At 39.5% G+C, this 20,483-nt stretch overlaps 1 protein-coding gene across 1 annotated transcript in view; it reads right to left on the bottom strand.

Annotated features, from left to right (window-relative positions):
• The window catches only part of LOC132881451 (exostosin-1), a 417,070-nt gene that overhangs the window by 62,813 nt on the left and 333,774 nt on the right, over positions 1-20,483 (bottom strand). Inside the window, exon 2 of the mRNA XM_060913916.1 lies at positions 10,350-10,443. Within this exon, the coding sequence (XP_060769899.1) occupies positions 10,350-10,443 (94 nt within the window). The remainder of the gene's footprint in view (positions 1-10,349; positions 10,444-20,483) is intronic.

The following is a 20,483-nucleotide window of genomic DNA, read 5'->3' as shown; positions in this document are numbered from 1 at the left end:
TTTATTTATTTATTTATTTTTTTCTTTTTACAACAGCACAATACCGAGTGTTTTATTGATTTATTCACCTAACTAATAAACCGGCAACTTGGTTTACAGTAAAGCCTATTTCACATAACTGGTATTTTTAAATAAATGTCCGCAGCTCGATTTAGGATTTGCTGAAACAGCGTCATAGCTGCCTGAGGGTGAGTACTAAGTTTACTGCCAGAGAGCAGGGATTGCAGTGTGCGTGTGTGTGTGTGTGTGTGTGTGTGTGTTCAGTGGATTCAGAATTAGTATCTTTGTGCATTCAGGAATGCAGGAGTCATATTTCTGGGGGTGAAGCCAGGAGCTTCTGCTTGTGTATACAGGAGACCAGTTTCTCAAAAATAAAAATGGTTAGAAATTCATAAAAATTATTCCACAATACAAATCATTTTGTCTGGAACTTTTTGAAAATTAACCTTAGTGTTAGAGATGAGGCTATGTACTTTGTATTTTGTTCAATTTTTTTCAATCTTTTCAATCAAATGGGCTCCAATCGTTGTGTTTGGTTAAATGTATTAGAAGAAAATTCATTAAATTTGCCTAAGCCTATTTGTATTCAAGGTATTAAACAGTAGATAATTGTACAGACTCGCTTCAACAACGTATTACACATTATGCGTAATAAATATGTAATAACATGTAATACATATGTTATTACATTTATATTAATGTGCTTATTACATATAATTAGATTGAAATATGGAATTGACGTTCTTGTATGATGTAAATTAAAAAATATGACAAATTAAAACATCAGAAAAGCTATGAAAGTTTAAAAATCCTTTATTTTAGCTGGTGCAAAAGTTTATGAAGTTGAGATTGTGAAAACATGCTGCCTCTTTTCACTTGGCATGGAACGATATATCATGCAGCAATAAATCTTGGTACAAATTTATTACAATTTGAGTCAATGTAATAAAAAACTTATCATGGTTTTCCATCACTGTAATTGTGTTGTTTAGACAGCAAACGGTGCAATAAAAATACAATAGCGGAAATAAACGACTTTACCCTAGGCAGAAGTAACATAGCTCTAATTCTGAAAAAAACACACACATATTAAAAAACAAACAAACAAAAACAGATCTAAAGGCCTGGCCCCACAACAACGATAGCTATACCTATAACTACAACTATAATGATAACTATAAATAAATCATTGACCTGCAGTTTATGTGATTGGAGGTCACACCAGACCAATAATGATACCTGTAACCCAGGCCTGGGTTTATCGGCATTGGTGAGCTTGCTTCTGGAGCGATTTTTTCTGACCTGGATCTGATCTGATAAAACATCTGACCAATCAGGTAATTGTTTACATGTGACATTGTCTGAGCATGTGCTATTTTTCCCCAGGGATCTTTGTACATCCTTGTTGTATCAAGGAGGAGAAGCTTATTATAGAACTGTCAAAGAATCCCATGCTTTATGACAAAACGCACAAGCTGTACAAAGATACAGCCAAAAAGGAAGATGTATGGAAGATCATTGGCAGTAGAGTGGGTATGATGGGTAAGTGTGTGTATTGTGGGTGGCTGCACACTCTAAGATCTCTGTAAACCATGCCCATATTACCCAACACCAGTTGTGGAACATGTAAAAAAAAGATTTTAGAGTGAAGTATGGAAGTGTCACATCGCGCTGTGAGTTAAGTCGTTTTAAATCAAGATTTTCGAGTGCACAGCCACACACACTACACACACTTTGCCACAAATACTATTTATGGATCATGTAAAAAAGCTTTTGCAGCACCAGCTCTCATATCTGATACACTTTCCTATGTGCCTGCTGCCAAATAATATTATTTATTTTTTTCACGGTGCGGTTTCCATCAAATCCCGTGCTCTGATTGGCTGGCGAGCAGGTCTATATCCTATGGTATGGACCCCAGTTACAGACCTCTGGTGACTCGCTCATTCACAACAACAACAAACATAGTAGCAATTTTTGTCAACATTTATTTTCGCATTTCTCAGGAGAATAGCATTAATTTTACAGCATGGATAGCGATAACGACAGTCTTCACAGCGAAAGTGAGTTTTACTACCCTGAGGAAGAAGAAATAAAAGAAAACATTTCAGGAGAAAGCTAAAAACCTGTAACTTGCTAACGCCGAGCAAAAACATGGCTGAATCCTGAATGACACAATTTTGTATAAATAGGGGACTACATAGGCGGCAAAATGTAGTTTTTTTCCTGCCATGGAAGTGCACTTGTATACCGAGGAGGAAGCAATTTACATTACAGCCGTGAATGAGGATTCAAAATGGCAGCTCGGTTCAGCTCGGCTCGGTTTTCCCTTTCGGGCGCTCTCATTTTCTGTTAGAATTTGGTAAAGAAAAAAAAATATTATTTACCAGCTTAAGGTTGGTCTGTATGGTGAAATACCGTGACCTCTGCCTTGAATACTGACCTTAGCCCAGAGGGCCTCGCTCAGTACTTTCAAGACCTCGGTCACGGTATTTCACGATACGGACCTCTCAGCTGGTAAATAACATATTATATATATATATATATAATGGCATGCCGTTCAAATTAATCTTTGAATATATTGAATGAATCCCCGAATATATTGAATGAAACTCTGAATATATGGAATGAATCCCCGAATATATTGAATGAAACTTTGAATATATGGAATGAAACTCTGAATATATGGAATGAAACTTTGAATATATTGAATGAAACTTTGAATATATTGAATGAAACTTTGAATATATGGAATGAATCCCGGAATATATTGAATGAAACTCTGAATATATGGAATGAATCCCTGAATATATTGAATGAAACTTTGAATATATTGAATGAAACTTTGAATATATGGAATGAAACTCTGAATATATGGAATGAAACTTTGAATATATTGAATGAATCCCTGAATATATTGAATGAAACTTTGTATTCTGCCCCCGCTCCCACAGCTCAGCAGACAGACAACAGGTCCCAAGAAAAACTCTGACTCAGAGGAGAGTATTAGAGTATATTGAGAAACACTGTAAAACCCGACAAACAAAATTTACAAATTAGTTTTATATACAGAAAATACTGTTATACAAATATGATCCACGAGGGAAATGACTTTGTCACCGTAGCTTCGTTGCACATAAAAGAAGTAAACACTAATAAAACCACAAGCATTCGCCAGAGTGTTAACAATGTCTTTATTGTTTAAAATAGCCGCAACCAAATCCCGAGCCGACTGACTAATTTTTGCTGCAGGATGGCGGCAGTGCCTTCATGACGTCAGCCAAGTTTCATTCCATATATTCAGAGTTTCATTCAATATATTCGGGGATTCATTCAATATATTCGGGGATTCATTCAATATATTCGGGGATTCATTCAATATTCAGAGATTAATTTCCTGAACGGCATGCCATAATATATATATATATATATATATATATATATATATATATATATATATATATATATATATTTACCTAAATTACATGAAACCTAAAACTTGTCACCTTTCTCAGTCACACCTAATTTGGAGCACTGAACACCCACTTACCCATTCACAAAAGAATATTCACATGGTAACGGTATGATAATCACTTTTACTCTTTCAGTTTTGATTGGTTTCTCTTTCATAGTGAGAACACCCACCATAAACAGGACAAAATGTCAGCCACAGTTTAGGCTACCTCTTTGTGTTAAAGGTTCATTTATAGAGATCTTGCAGTCACATGACCGGAAAGTACACAACCGCCATCTTGTCAGTCAAAAACACCGCTGAATACTGCTGCACTCATGTACAGAATGGATCAATTTCAACCGACAGACTACACGGCTCATTTTTCTAATGAACAGATAACTAGATATATGTCTAAAATAAACGATCTACAGATTTGTGACCCTTATGGCTTACCGGATGGAGTTTTCACGACCGGATTTTGAACTGCCAGCGGAATACCCAGACGTGTATAATTACCTCATTAACTTTCCCTCGCTGTTCAGTGGTGAAGCACTGCGTGCTTATAAATCTCTGGACAGTTTTCTCTACAGAAATTCAGGATTTGTCAGCGACTCAGATGTGGCATCTTGTAAACAAGAATCCTCATTGGATGGGTGAGTCACTTAAGTATTGAGTATAGCACTGACCAGCCGATTATAGAATAGAATAAGGTAATTCCAAATCGTCCGTGTTGTTTACATGGATCTGGCGTTGGAGAGGTAGAGGCTTGGCAGTGGAGATTTGAGTGGCTGTTTTCTGAGCTTAGCCAACAGGCCGGCTCTGCAGCCTCGCTTTTGCTTCGGCTCCCGGCGCCGCCTCCTTCGCTTTGCTTCCGATAACAATCCATGGAGACCCCGCTGGTCTCGCTATCTCGTCTGGAATGTTTTTTTTTTCTCATCCGGAATGTTGTGCATGCGATGGAAATCGCTACAAGCCATCATTTTCTGCTGGAAACCAATGTCCAGTAAGTCCATACAGTTGTAGTGGATATTGAAATCCGGTACAGACGAACAACACGCAAAAATACACACAAAAAACATAAAAAACGTGCACAGGTAGGGAGAGCTTGTAGCCGCAGCCCTTGTAGTAGAATTGTATATAGTAGGGTTTTCCAGAAGAAAAGGTAGAAGTAAAAGCAGAAGTAGAACCAGAAGTAGAAGTAGAAGGCGGAATATGGCGTTTGACCGACACGATGGCGTCTGTCACAATCTGGATCGGCTGTGATGTCACATGCAAGTGCTCCATTAGTGCTCTCAAAGCAAAATACACAGGCATGTGTCTTATGTATGTACAGTGTATAGCTGTGTGTGTCATGCCACTGACTGTCCGAGTGGGTCTGTTACATGCGGGAGTGCCGGGAGTCTAAGATTAGCAGTCATCTATGTACTGCAGGATTTCATGCACTCGGATTCTCTTTTTCTTCTTCTTCTTTCCGCTTTGCCTTCTGTGCAAAATGAGCATCAAAAGTAGCTCTTCCTCACTGTCATTGTCAGCCATTGTGTGCTGCTGAGTGCACTGGGTGTGCACACAAACAGCATACAACCACTACATTTTCCTGTGAAAACCAACAACCGATAGTCAGGATTATAGTTGTGGTGTGACTGCTCCAGAGTGGAACTAAATTCAGGTATAGGTCATACTTATAGATAGAAGTATAGTTATAGTTATCAGTGTGGTGGGACTGGGCCATAAAATGTGAAAGAGCTGTTGTGCGATTGTGTACAAATAGATTTAATAAGAAAGCAGAGCTCTCTTTTTATAGCCTGCTGAAAGATAATGAAAAGAGAAGCAAATCGAGGTAGTACAAATGTTCAAAAAGTTTACAAAGAAAAGGCCTATCTGTTATTAACTTTTTCATTTTTAATCAAAGGAATATTTTCAGTAATAGGCTATTGTATTTTACTCCAACTTTTATAAATGTGGGTAAATTATTGTTGGTTATTATGATAATGAAACAAAAGTTTTTTTTATTTAAAAAAAGGATAAAGAATAGGAAAAATACATGTTGCATTTTTTTGCAAATAAATATTTCTTAATTTACATTTTTTTATCACGAATTGAATAGAATCATTAATTGGGAATCTTTACATGCCTATACTTTTCAACGATAGATATAAGTCAATTGTAGTTCAAATATATGTCAGCAATTCCATTAGAATGAATCAAAATACCCATTTCTAGAGGATTATATTTATATCCACGCAAGGCAGAAAAGAACTAGTGAACAAATATATTGTATTTCTTTGGAATTAATTATACAGAGGTTCAATCCAAAAGAAAAAACAATTTTATGTAATAAGTAAGGAACCAGAATGTCAAGGATGTAGTAGCTCAACTGGCCTTCCCTCAAAACAACCATGATGACCAAAACATCAAACATAGCTAAAATGTGGCGATGTGAGAGAGGGCCAACCTCCATGACAAATTCTTTACAACAGAAAGTCAACAAAGGACTAAATTTTGTTCCCCGAGGGAAGATCAACCCAAAACATCAATCAGAACTGAATTCGCATGATAAATGAGAAAGGAAATATAATTCTAGTCAGAAGAAAATTTGTTAAGTTGACCTAATTACTAATTTGTTAGCAAAAAGTTTTGCACAGAAGGTTTATTTCTTTCAAATAAAAAAATCAGAACTGAAATCCATTGAGAACTGAAGGAGGAGATATGATTTAACTGAAAATAAACAAAGTTGTAAACAAATTGTTTACAACAAGCAAATCAACACATAAATGACCAAGTTTTGTTCCCGGAGGAAAGATCTACGCAAAACATCAATCAGAACTGAAATTGGATGAGAACTGCGAGAGGACATACAAGTCTAATGAGAAATCCCAAAACTCATTAAGTTGACCTAATTAGCAGTTCGTTAGCAAAAAATTTGACAATAAAATGACCAGGTGTTTTGCAGAAGGACTAGATCTTTCAAACGAAACAATCAGAACTGAAATCCACTAAAAACTGAGGGAGGAGATATGATTTCACTGAAAATAAACAAAGTTATAAACAAATTGTTTACAACAGGAAAATCAACAAACAAATGACCAAGTTGTGTTTCTCAAGGGAAAATCGACCCAAAACATTGATCAGAAATGGAATTGGATGAGAAATGAGAGAGATACAATTCTAGTGAGAGGCCTGGAAAATTCATTAATTTGGCCTAATTACTAACTCGTTAGCAAAAAAAAAAAATTGACAAAACAACAATCAAGTTTTGTGTGGAGTGATGAGTTCTTTCAAACAAAACAGTTGGATAGAAAATCCATGGAGAACTGATGGAGGAGATGCGATTTAACTGAATTGTGGATGACTGATGCCATACCATGGCAACAGCTCATTGGCCTTATGACAAGATGAGCTAATAAAACACTTGGCCAGGTGTTATGCTATTCTAGGAAAATAATCAACAATGTGAAGTGAAATTATGGTTAATACAGTATCATACAATTGATCAGCGTATTCTGGAGTATTTTATTTGCCAAACAATTGCAATTTTAAATTTTTGTTTAAGAACAACTTTTATTTTTTATCTGTTTATAGTAACATGTGATGTTTTTGTCATCTGAGCCACAGGCAAGGTCAAACAATGTTGTTTTGGTCAATGGAACGCCTCTTAGGAGTCCTGAGAGTTTAATCTACTTAGGCAGTGCAGTTACCAACACAAACTCATCAAACATGGAGGTAGACCGCTGGATTCAAGCTGCCACCAAAGCCTTTGGTGCATTACAAAAGCAACTATGGTCTTGCCATGACATCAAGAGAACCACCAAGTTGAAAGTATACAATGCCGCAGTCTTACGATCTCTGCTTTACGCCACCGAATACATGACACTCTACCGTAAACATTTCAAGAAACTGACCAGGCTACAACTCTGACACCTGTGTCAAATCCTCAAAATAAGATGGCAGGACAAGGTCCCCGACCCAAGGACCCCGAAGTCCTCAGGTGAGCCAATACAGTAAGCGTGGAAGCCCTTATCACAGCCTCCCAACTTTGTTGGGCTGGACACATCTGGTGCATGCCTGACACACAACTATGCAAAGCTGTTTTCTATGGAGAACTGAGCCTCGGAAAGAGGAGACAAAGAGGACAGAAACTGAGGTACAAAGACATCTTGAAGAGGAACATGAAGAATGCCAGAATCATCAATCAGACATGGGATAGAGCAACATGGCAAAACATAGTTAAAAGCTCAGTGTCTGCAATTGAAGACAAGCGGCAAAGGGAGTATATAAGAGCTCATGAAGCCAGACATTCCATGGCACCTCAGCCAGGCCATTCATGCCACCCCTGTGGACGACTCTGATGTAGGCCTCGCAGCCTATCTGTGTTTCTGCGCATCCTAATGAAGCAGTCATCATCACTAGCGATGGCCAGCTGACGACAGTGATGTTGTGTCACATCTGTGAAACAAATTTCTGTTCTCACTTATGTTTTAGAAGCAGTAAACACTCTCATCGTTCACTTTCTCTCTCTCTTTCTCTTTAAGTGAATTTGTCATGTTACTGACAAGCCCTTCATCGCAAAGAATATCTCATGGCAGAACACTGAAATTACAGCCTTACTTCAGACTGTTGCAAAGCTGGAGTCCCTGTGTACAGTGGTGCTTGAAAGTTTGTGAACCCTTTAGAATTTTCTATATTTCTGCATAAATATGACCTAAAACATCATCAGATTTTCACACAAGTCCTAAAAGTAGATAAAGAGAGCCCAGTTAAACAAATGAGACAAAAATATTATACTTGGTCATTTATTTATTGAGGAAAATGATCCAATATTACACATCTGTGAGTGGCCAAAGTATGTGAACCTTTGCTTTCAGTATCTGGTGTGACCCCCTTGTGCAGCAATAACTGCAACTAAACATTTCCAGTAACTGTTGATCAGTCCTGCACGCCGGCTTGGAGGAATTTTAGCCCATTCCTCCATACAGAACAGCTTCAACTCTGGGATGTTGGTGGGTTTCCTCACATGAACTGCTCGCTTCAGGTCCTTCCACAACATTTCCATTGGATTAAGGTCAGGACTTTGACTTGGCCATTCCAAAACATTAACTTTATTCTTCTTTAACCATTCTTTGGTAGAACGACTTGTGTGCTTAGGGTCGTTGTCTTGCTGCATGACCCACCTTCTCTTGAGATTCAGTTCATGGACAGATGTCCTGACATTTTCCTTTAGAATTCACTGGTATAATTCAGAATTCATTGTTCCATCAATGGTGGCAAGCCATCCTCGCCCAGATGCAGCAAAACAGGCCCAAACCATGATACTACCACCACCATGTTTCACAGATGAGATAAGGTTCTTATGCTGGAATGCAGTGTTTTCCTTTCTCCAAACATAACGCTTCTCATTTAAACCAAAAAGTTCTATTTTGGTCTCATCCATCCACAAAACATTTATCTAATAGCCTTCTGGCTTGTCCAAGTGATCTTTAGCAAACTGCAGATGAGCAGCAATGTTCTTTTTGGAGAGCAGTGGCTTTCTCCTTGCAACCCTGCCATGCACACCATTGTTGTTCAGTGTTCTCCTGATGGTAGACTCATGAACATTAACATTAGCCAATGTGAGAGAGGCCTTCAGTTGCTTAGAAGTTACCCTGGGGTCCTTTGTGACCTCGCCAACTATTACACGCCTTGCTCTTGGAGTGATCTTTGTTGGTCGACCACTCCTGGGGAGGGTAACAGTGGTCTTGAATTTCCTCCATTTGTACACAATCTGTCTGACTGTGGATTGGTGGAGTCCAAACTCTTTAGAGATGGTTTTGTAACCTTTTCCAGCCTGATGAGCATCAACAACGCTTTTTCTGAGGTCCTCAGAAATCTCCTTTGTTTGTGCCATGATACACTTCCACAAACATGTGTTGTGAAGATCAGACTTTGATTGATCCCTGTTCTTTAAATAAAACAGGGTGCCCACTCACACCTGATTGTCATCCCATTGATTGAAAACACCTGACTCTAATTTCACCTTCAAATTAACTGTTAATCCTAGAGGTTCACATACTTTTGCCACTCACAGATATGTAATATTGGATCATTTTCCTCAATAAATAAATGACCAAGTATAATATTTTTGTCTCATTTGTTTAACTGGGTTCTCTTTATCTACTTTTAGGACTTGTGTGAAAATCTGATGATGTTTTAGGTCATATTTATGCAGAAATATAGAAAATTGTAAAGGGTTCACAAACTTTCAAGCACCACTGTATGAGCTGTTACTAGAAACAATAGCATATTACAACGTGCACATTAATATAAACCTGTGATTTGTGTTGTAACAGAAACTACCATCAGAGCTGCTCTTATAGAAAATTACTCAACACCTTCTGACCAATCAGAACCGAAAATTCAACAGTACTGTTGTAGAAATAATTCATAAGGGAAAACTTGATTTAGAATTATAGCTGTGACTATTTGTCTTCATTACTTCATGCACTGGGTAAAACTTAATTTCTACTAAACTGTTTCTGTTGTCGCTGAACTCCAGGCTGTTAATGAAGAGATTTATTGTTTGTATATAGTGTACAAAAGACTGAGCAAAAATTCTAACTTCGATCTGTAGTTTGAAAGCAGACACAGTTGAACGTGAGAAAGAAAAAGTAAGATTACTTTAAAAAGAGAGAGAGAGAGAGTATAAATAATACTTTTCTCATTACAGAACAGGAAACAGCTGAAAAGAAGACAGGAGGTCAATACTAATAACCCAAACATCAGCATTCTGTAACAACAAGACTCCAACCTGTCAGGCCAATACCAGTTGCCATAGAAACCGGTCTCATAGTATGGGGGTGTGGTGGGAGTCTGGGATCTTCAGGGTTTTTTTTTTAATCAAAGGCGACGTCAAGGCACCTACCTGCAGGGCTTCAAGGAAACGGAAAGACCCGAGTCGCCGGCCACGAGGCACTAGGCAGAAAGTTGAGTTGTGTAGAAGCTCCTGGTAATCAAATCTGTATGGAGATACACATACACACACATGTCAGAAGAGATCAGTGACAACTTTCAGAAGAAGAAGAGGAAAATAATCAACACTAACGCACAAAGTCACACGAACAGCAACAGTTTTGCCCTCTGGTCAATATGGCAATAAAGATTAGGCAAAGTTGTGAGAAACTGAGAAACCCTTAGTGACATGCTGGCAGCTTTCTACTCTGCCTCATTTCTGACCAAAGTCCAGTTTTGGTCTAATACTACACTGCACTACACCAATTTCCTCATAATTGTACTTGTAAAAACACTAAGAGACCAACATCCAATACTAGATCACATTATGTGATGTAATTATACTGTATGTTGTCATGCTAATGGAAGGCAGATGACATGAAATGACATTTCAGCAATCTGCATCTGTATCACAACTAGTGACTGAAGCAAAGATGACTCATATTTTCGTGATCCCTGAAAACATCAAGACAAGAAACTACAGCATCTTCTGACACTACAAACAACTTTACACTGTAAAAACTGTAGAATCTACATAAACTGACAAATATGTGCTTCCTTGTGAGCTAAAGTACAAGTCACTGTACCTTGCGCTAATTTTTAATGACCATGCTTGCTGCTACTGCTTTGCACTCTCACATCAGCCATTCTCACACTCTCAATTAAACATACTGTTTAACCGTTGTATCATCTTTAACATAAAACTCAATCTGAGTTTATTGTATTCTTCTTTTATTATAGTTTACTATTTTTCTCTACAGTGTTGTAGTCGAGTCACTAAACCTCAAGTCTGAGTCCAGTCTCGAATCCCCAGTGTTCAAGTCTGAGTCATTAAAGAAAATTTCGAGTTGAGTCTGTGTCAAGTCCACTATTGATCCGAGTTGAGTCCTGGATCAAGACTCCAACCGCACCATTTGATGGTGGCTGTTGCTGCCTTTACGTGAAACCATTTCTGCTACTGTGTTGGACTAACGTTACTGCTTAACTGCCCCATTTTAGTTAATAGGCTCCAGATAAAAAGCTTGTTCATTGGACAGCAAGCCCCGCCCACTATCAACAGGGCAAATAACATGAAAGAGGGTTAACACTAGCTAGTTCATCAGTCAGCAAACAAGCCCCGCTATCAACAGAGCAATGAACATAGCGTGTCACTTACTTCTCTGGGTGGAGTCTTGCCAAATGACAATTGAAGTTGGAAGTTGTCCCCGTCGTCTCCTCGATAGTTCTTCTACATATGGAACACATAGCAGTGCATTTTTTCCCACTGCATGAGAAGTCTGTTGAGCAAAGTCAACAATCCTAGGGGCGTTCTCTCCAGGCATTTTAACGCCATTAACGTTAGTTTGTTCCTGAACATGATGTACGAACAGGTGAATGTGCATTCTCTTGCACGAAATTAGTATAAAAATTAATGTAGATATAAATATCTTATGCCAAATTATTATGGCATGTTACAAAAAATAAAGAAAAAAATCCAAGTCCTCATCTCCAATTTACGAATCCGAATGCAGTTAATGCACAAGCCCAAGTCCAAGTCATCAGTGCTCAAGTCCAAGTCAAGTCATGAATCCTTAAAATTAGGGCACGAGTCAGACTTGAGTCCGAGTCCTGGACTCAAGTACTACAACCCTGTCTCTCTCTTGCAGTTAATAAGACAAAAGAAGAAAAAAAAACACAGCTTGTCATATTAAAACCAGAAAGTATAAACTGTCCTGAATATTTGCTTGTGGTGGAGAACTTCCTGACCCTGGAGACTCCTTCCATAGATGTTAAAAACTTTTCCTGACAGAAAACTTCACAATTAAATTTATTGTTTTAAATAAGATCACGGGGCGGCACGGTGGTGTAGTGGTTAGCGCTGTCGCCTCACAGCAAGAAGGTCTGGGTTCGAGCCCCATGGCCGGCGAGGGCCTTTCTGTGTGGAGTTTGCATGTTCTCCCCGTGTCTGCGTGGGTTTCCTCCGGGTGCTCCGGTTTCCCCCACAGTCCAAAGACATGCAGGTTAGGTTAACTGGTGACTCTAAATTGACCATAGGTGTGAATGTGAGTGTGAATGGTTGTCTGTGTCTATGTGTCAGCCCTGTGATGACCTGGCGACTTGTCCAGGGTGTACCCCGCCTTTCGCCCGTAGTCAGCTGGGATAGGCTCCAGCTTGCCTGCGACCCTGTAGAACAGGATAAAGCGGCTAGAGATAATGAGATGAGATGAGAAATAAGATCACATTTAAACATGCCATAGAAATCATTGTGAATGAGTTTCTACTACTGAAACCATAATATCCATCCATCCATCCATCCATTATCTGTAGCTGCTTATCCTGTTCTACAGGGTCGCAGGCAAGCTGGAGCCTATCCTAGCTGACTATGGGCGAGAGGCGGGGTACACCCTGGACAAGTCGCCAGGTTATCGCAGGGCTGACACACAGAGACAAACAACCATTCACACTCACATTCACACCTATGGTTAATTTAGAGTCACCAATTAACCTAACCTGCATGTCTTTGGACTGTGGGGGAAACCGAAGCACCTGGAGGAAACCCATGCAGACATGGGGAGAATATGCAAACTCCACACAGGAAGGCCCTCGCTGGCCGCTGGGTGTTCAAGCTGGGTTTTACCAGGACCTTCTTGCTGTGATGCAACAGTCCTAACCACTACACCACTGTGCTGCCCCGAAACCTAGTCTGGCTAACACGACTTCAAAGCTCTGCGAGCATTTGGTCTGGCAAAGATATTAAGCCCAACCGTTTCCCAAAGTGCGTGGTTGACCCACCTCCCTGAAATGCCTCAGTTTGCTACTGGTCGAAGCCAGAAAAGGCTGTGACGAAGCTTAAACCAATCACATCACTCTTTCCTCTGATGTATGTGATGCGACGGGGCTAACTGGTAGATTAAACTCTTACCGAAGCCGGTCGGGAGCAAGGCGAAAATGTCCTTCCTTTCAATAAATACCTCCAGGGCTGCTCTTTGCTCCGTTTTCAATGAGAACTTGCTCCATGTTCGTAATGTTTCTAGTGAATGAAGCGCTTCCGGCATAGATTCTGTAAACAATCTATGGCTTCCGGTCGCAGTTCTACTACGTCACTGCCTTGAACACGCCTCTACCCAGGGCCGTTGGAGATGCTCAAAGTTGATTGGCTCCCTATTTTTCGGGAGCTTGGAAGAGCTGTAGATAGCTTGCCTGGCCAGACTAAGCTCGCAACAGGCCCTCGTGTTGCGTCATGCTTAGGATGGGCGGGCCCAGGCTACCTGAAACCATAATGTATTACATGAATAAAATCTTATCTTCTAAATTACAGCTGGTGTTACTATCAGAGCTGCTTTTACAGACAACTAACCAATACCTTCTGACCAAACAGATTCCAGAATTCAACTGCATTGTGATTGAAAGATGAATATTGTACTTAGGTGGAAAAGGGATAGTACCTTAGTACTCTGCATTGATGATACTGCAAGTGGCCTTGTTTATGAATATAGTTGCAAGAAAAGCTACATCTTCCCTGCCTCAAAACAACTTATTCTTCAAGTGCCAAATCAGAGTCTGATGTTGGCAACCATGTTTTTGAAACCAGTTCTATCCCACGCCAACTGTAACAGGTCCACAGCTTTCATACATGTTTCCAATGCCAGACTCTGCAGAAGGTGCTGTTTTTGTCTTCCTCAGCTTTTTCTTCCCTCCACTCTTCCTTTGATGCATAATTTTTCAATTGAGTTTTCTCTGACTATATGTCCAATGAACCTTAATTGTCTTTGGTGGATAGTTCAAATGAGGTTCCCTGTTTCACTGACCAGCTCCAGTACATCATCATTTGTTCATTTTTTGATCCAGGATATTCTCTTCATTTTATGGTAAATCCACATCTCCAGTGCTTCCAGGCAATTCATATCTAGTTTGCTCAGTGTCCATGACTCACATCCATAGGTCAAGGTGGACCATATGTAACATTTCATGAGTCTTTTCTTTGTGTTCATTAATGGGTTTTTGTTTGTGAGTGTATTCGACATATCTGTAAATGTCTTCTTTGCGACTGTTATCCATTTTCTGATTTCAGTGTGACATCTGCAGTCTTGGTTTAGGGTGCTGCAAAGGTAGTTGAATTGTTCTACTTGTATTTCTTTGCCATAAAGAATGATTTTGCATTTTGGGGGTATTTCATCTTTGGAGAATACCATAATTTTTGTTTTCTTCTTGTTGATGTTCAGCCCTCTTTGTTCACGCTCTTCTTTCAGAATCTTTAAAAGCTGTTCTAAATCTTCTTCACTTTTAGCTGCCTCAAAACTTACCTGTAACCATATTTAAGTGTCCATAAGACCTGGTTTGTTTAAGTTCTTATAAATTTGCAACTGCTGCAAATATTGCTGCAATCTATTTTCCTACAGTAAGAACATATTTCAGCCTGAGACTGAAATCTTGAACTACTTTTATTCTCTCTGTGCTTGTGATCTTCTTTTTATGAACAGTGATAATTCCTGGCCTACACTGAAAAAAAGGGAAATATGGGGTCTTTAAATTTACAAAAATTAAGTTAGTAAATGCAACACAATTAATTTATATTCTGCTTGTGAACATGGTTTCATAAAATTACATTTAATTTAAAAACAAATTAAGTTGTTTATAGAGAATGCTGAATGTACTAATTTCTTTCATGTTGATTGAAATTGATTGAATTAAAAAAAAACCCCTCAGTATAATCGAGTTTAGTCTCTACCGGAAATAGAATACGTTCAAATGTTGCCAGGAAGTATTGTTAGCCGGCTAACACCCGCTAGTTAATTTACAGTTAACAGTTAACAACAGTTAACGTCAGTAATCGTGCTGAGCCCCGGCTCCCAGTCCTCCTACTGACCACGATGCTTCGTTAAAGTTGCAGCCAGTGGAGAGCAGCCATTAGCCGGCTGTTTGAGTAGATTTCATTGAGCTTCGCCCCTGCGCTCCAGACAGTGACTATGGCGGGTGGGGGGAGGAGGGGAAATAAGAACTTGTATGAAGTAATGACATGTTTAGGACAGTGTGTTAGTGTGTGTCTCTGTGTGTGTGTGTTTTATATATATATATATATATATATATATATATATATATATATATATATATATATATATATATATATATACACACACAGTGGGGCAAAAAAGTATTTAGTCAGTCACCAATTGTGCAAGTTCTCCCACTTAAAAAGATGAGAGAGGCCTGTAATTTTCATCATAGGTACACTTCAACTATGAGAGACAAAACAAGGGAAAAAAATCCAGAAAATCACATTGTCTGATTTTTAAAGAATTTATTTGCAAATTATGGTGGAAAATGAGTATTTGCTCAATAACAAAAGTTCATCTCAATACTTTGTTATATACCCTTCGTTGGCAATGACAGAGGTCAAACGTTTTCTGTAAGTCTTCACAGGGTTTTCACACACTGTTGCTGGTATTTTGGCCCATTCCTCCATGCAGATCTCCTCTAGAGCAGTGATGTTTTGGGGCTGTCGCTGGGCAACACGGACTTTCAACTCCCTCCAAAGATTTTCTATGGGGTTGAGATCTGGAGACTGGCTAGGCCACTCCAGGACCTTGAAATGCTTCTTACGAAGCCACTCCTTTGTTGCCCAGGCAGTGTGTTTGGGATCATTGTCATGCTGAAAGACCCAGCCACGTTTCATCTTCAATGCCCTTGCTGCTGGAAGGAGGTTTTCACTCAAAATCTCACGATACATGGCCCCATTCATTCTTTCCTTTACACGGATCCTTTGCAGAAAAACAGCCCCAAAGCATGATGTTTCCACCCCCATGCTTCACAGTAGATTTGGTGTTCTTTGGATGCAACTCAGCATTCTTTCTCCTCCAAACATGACAAGTTGAGTTTTTACCAAAAAGTTCTATTTTGGTTTCATCTGACCATATGACATTCTCCCAATCCTCTTCTGGATCATCCAAATGCTCTCTAGCAAACTTCAGATGGGCCTGGACATGTACTGGCTTAAGCAGGGGGACACGTCTGGCACTGCAGGATTTGAGTCCCTGGTGGCGTAGTGTGTTACTGATGGTAGCCTTTGTTACTTTGGTCCCAGCTCTCTGCACTTCATTCACTAGGTCCCCCCGTGTGGTTCTGGGATTTTTGCTCACCATTCTTGTGATCATTTTGACCCCACGGGGTGAGATCTTGTGTGGAGCCCCAGATCGAGGGAGATTATCAGTGGTCTTGTATGTCTTCCATTTTCTAATAATTGCTCCCACAGTTGATTTCTTCACACCAAGCTGCTTACCTATTGCAGATTCAGTCTTCCCAGCCTGGTGCAGGTCTACAATTTTGTTTCTGGTGTCCTTTGACAGCTCTTTGGTCTTGGCCATAGTGGAGTTTGGAGTGTGACTGTTTGAGGTTGTGGACAGGTGTCTTTTATACTGATAACGAGTTCAAACAGGTGCCATTAATACAGGTAACGAGTGGAGGACAGAGGAGCCTCTTAAAGAAGAAGTTACAGGTCTGTGAGAGCCAGAAATCTTGCTTGTTTGTAGGTGACCAAAAACTTATTTTACCGAGGAATTTACCAATGAATTCATTAAAAATCCTACAATGTGATTTCCTGGATTATTTCCCCCCCATTCTGTCTCTCATAGTTGAAGTTTACCTATGATGAAAATTACAGGCCTCTCTCATCTTTTTAAGTGTGAGAACTTGCACAATTGGTGGCTGACTAAATACTTTTTTGCCCCACAGTGTGTATATATATATATATATATATATATATATATATATATATATATATATATATATATATATATATATATATGTGTGTGTGTGTGTGTGTGTGTGTGTGTGTGTGTGTGTGTGTGACCCCTCACCGAATCCAGGGACACATGTCGGCCGAAACGAATCCGAGATAATCGCAAAAGAAGCATTTTTTTTTTTTTAATTTGTGATTTTTGTTTTTTTTCCATCATGTGCAAGTTGAGATCTTGAAGAATGCAATCAGTATTTCAGATAATAGATTGTTTTGTTGGAAAAGCATGCATTTTTTGTTGCAAATTGTCTCGTTTTTGTCAGGACTGTAGCCTGCTGGGAGGTGTGGGTAAATTACCATATGGGCCATTCACATGATGATTTAAGTCTTTTTTTTTTTGCGAATCAGCTGTATGATACGAGCTGAGCTCGTGGCTACTTAGCTGCATACAGGCGTGTAATTTCACTATGGAATGAGCAAGTTAAACAGAGCGCAGAGGAGCTGAAACACCGCGAAGCAAACAGACACATGGTATTTACATCGGAGATAACCATTTCTAGCAAAAAAAAATGCAACCTCGTTTTCCAGATTGAATGGAATACTTGAATAATCAGATGATACACGGACCGTTCTAGGATTACATTCCATCGGAGGCATTGATGTGTGCAAGGCGCCGTTTCTCTTTCTGATGGGGTAAGTTTATTAATCTAAGGCTTTGTGGTTATTTTTGCATGTAACAGAGAGCGTTGTGGTTTGGTTAAGCCTAGGTCACAACCGGACGTAAGATTTTTTGGCCGTGCGATTTTTGGCGTTTCCCAAATCGCTGTTTTTTTTTGTTGTTGTTGTTCACGGAGAAAGACGCGCGTTGGCCGTAAGTTTGTCTTGCAACCTGAAAAAAACGTAAGCGCCCGTAGAGTTTGTTTGACATGACAAAAAACCTCTGCGGCCGGTCTACGGCTCGAAAATCAGCACATCTCACGCGTGCTCTCGTGCGTTTCTTGCATTTTTTGCACGTAGACCAGCCGTAGGAGCACGTACTGTACGGCCGGTTGTGACCGAGGCTTTACATGAAACTAGCGTTGTGTTAGTTGTGTCATCATTGTGCTATCTTTCTTTCTTACGGTGTGAGTAATTTTTCAACCACAAAACGTTAAAGTATACTTTAGGACTTATTTTTGTACTTCATAATTGTGTTGGGCATACTTTGCATGGAAGGAAAATTGATGTGGTGATCTTTGTTTACATGAAAAGTAGCATCGTGCTAGCTAGTAGGGGGTAGAGCTTTCCTTAATGTCATGCAAATGAGCACCATTATGTGCCTGCCCTACACCCAGCGTAACTGAGATGGAAAACTTTGAGGGCGATTTTCTCCCTTTCCTGTTTTAAGAAGTATACACTTTCAAAAGGCCACATATTCTTCAAATATTGTCAGATCTCCACATGGAAGGCATCACTGGAAAGCTTAGAAACTGTACTTTCTGAATCTGTCAATAACTCAAAATGCCCCCGGGCGGACATGTGTCCCTGGATTCTGTTTTCTGACACATATATATGTGTGTGTGTGTGTGTGTGTGTGTGTGTGAGTAAACGTGTCAAATAAATGCTGGTGTGGCTATGAATGTGTTGGTGCAAGTGTCAGTAAAACACGGGCTCATGTCAATGATAAAGGAGAACTGAAGTTATTTTTAAACTTGCTTTATTTCTTAATTAACGTGTTATTCAATTACGTTTTTGGTTTTAGTAACCATATATCTTGACTCATATTGGCAACTAATTGAAATTAAATATTATACTTCTCAGCCTGTTCGGTTTTTAGCCGTGTTGAATTTAGTTAGTTTTGTCCACAGCAGGCGTTGCTTATCCGCGTGATCTTCACCAGACTTGTGCGAGACTTCGAAATGTGAAGTTTCAGCCTCGGTGCCACCATTTTGAAAACTGTTTTCCAAACGAAATATTGCACAAAAATGAGTTTAAATGACGATTACTGCCTACTTTTTTCAAACTTTCCTGATTGCTATCAAAACAAAACAAACTTCCAGCTTGATTACTGTACATCAGCATTTGAAAGACAGCACATGTGTCTTTTTTTGCGGTTGCACTGAAAGAAATCAAATTAAGTCACAAATTTGATTTAATAAAGGCAGCGGCAAAGAAGAAAGTATTCAGCCTTGATTTAAAAAAATGGAAAGATGCAGGTACTTTGTATTTATTTAATGTGGGAAATATGCTCAGTATAATATGGATTTATCACAAAAATACATGCATGTGTTTATTATTTTGAAAACCCACCAGCCGACTGATCTGGCACATTTTAATTGTGTGACAGTAATGACATAAATACCAGCATGACGGACTAGTGTCTGAAAGCGTTTTTTCATTTTATCAGTGAGCTCACTATATAGTTTATATAGTAATTCCTTATGTAGAGAATAGTGAACAATTGAGTGATTTCAGACACAGGGATCGTTGGCAGATGTTGGTCACTTTGATTTCTGCTGTACGTTTTACTTCCTTCCTACGATGTCTCGCACAGGTCTCAACAAATTGCGTTTACGGACATTGCTTTGACACGGACTGATATATTACATAGCATATTTCAAACAGGCGGCACGGTGGTGTAGTGGTTAGCGCTGTCGCCTCACAGCAAGAAGGTCCTGGGTTCGAGCCCCGGGGCCGGCGAGGGCCTTTCTGTGTGGAGTTTGCATGTTCTCCCCGTGTCCGTGTGGGTTTCCTCCGGGTGCTCCGGTTTCTCCCACAGTCCAAAGACATGCAGGTTAGGTTAACTGGTGACTCTAAATTGACCGTAGGTGTGAATGTGAGTGTGAATGGTTGTCTGTGTCTATGTGTCAGCCCTGTGATGACCTGGCGACTTGTCCAGGGTGTATCCCACCTTTCGCCCGTAGTCAGCTGGGATAGGCTCCAGCTTGCCTGCGACCCTGTAGAAGGATAAAGCGGCTAGAGATAATGAGATGAGATATTTCAAACACTCATAACTTGCTATAGCAGCGACAAAATAGCGATCAAAAATGCATTCCTATATTTAATAAAATGACAAATAGAATTTTGATGATAAAAAAATTTGCCTTCAGTTCTTCTTTAAAGCTACAGCATGCAACTTCTATTGACCCCAGAGGAATTCTACATAATTACAAAAACACTACCGGTGCTTCCACGTCGTGTCTGGCAGTACAGGCTGTGGTCACACACACCTACACGAATTAACTTAAAGGTAGAATAAATGGTTCTCGAGAACAGTTGCACAATACACTTTTTATCAAACTCGGTAAATATCTCCTCATGGTTCGCCAACTGTCTGATCTGTGTGTGCACTGAAAA

The sequence above is a fragment of the Neoarius graeffei genome, chromosome 2 (genome assembly GCF_027579695.1).
Source record: "Neoarius graeffei isolate fNeoGra1 chromosome 2, fNeoGra1.pri, whole genome shotgun sequence".
NCBI classification, from domain to species: Eukaryota; Metazoa; Chordata; class Actinopteri; order Siluriformes; family Ariidae; genus Neoarius; species Neoarius graeffei.
Note: the sequence above shows the minus strand (reverse complement) of the source record. Positions and strands in the feature narration are given on the sequence as shown.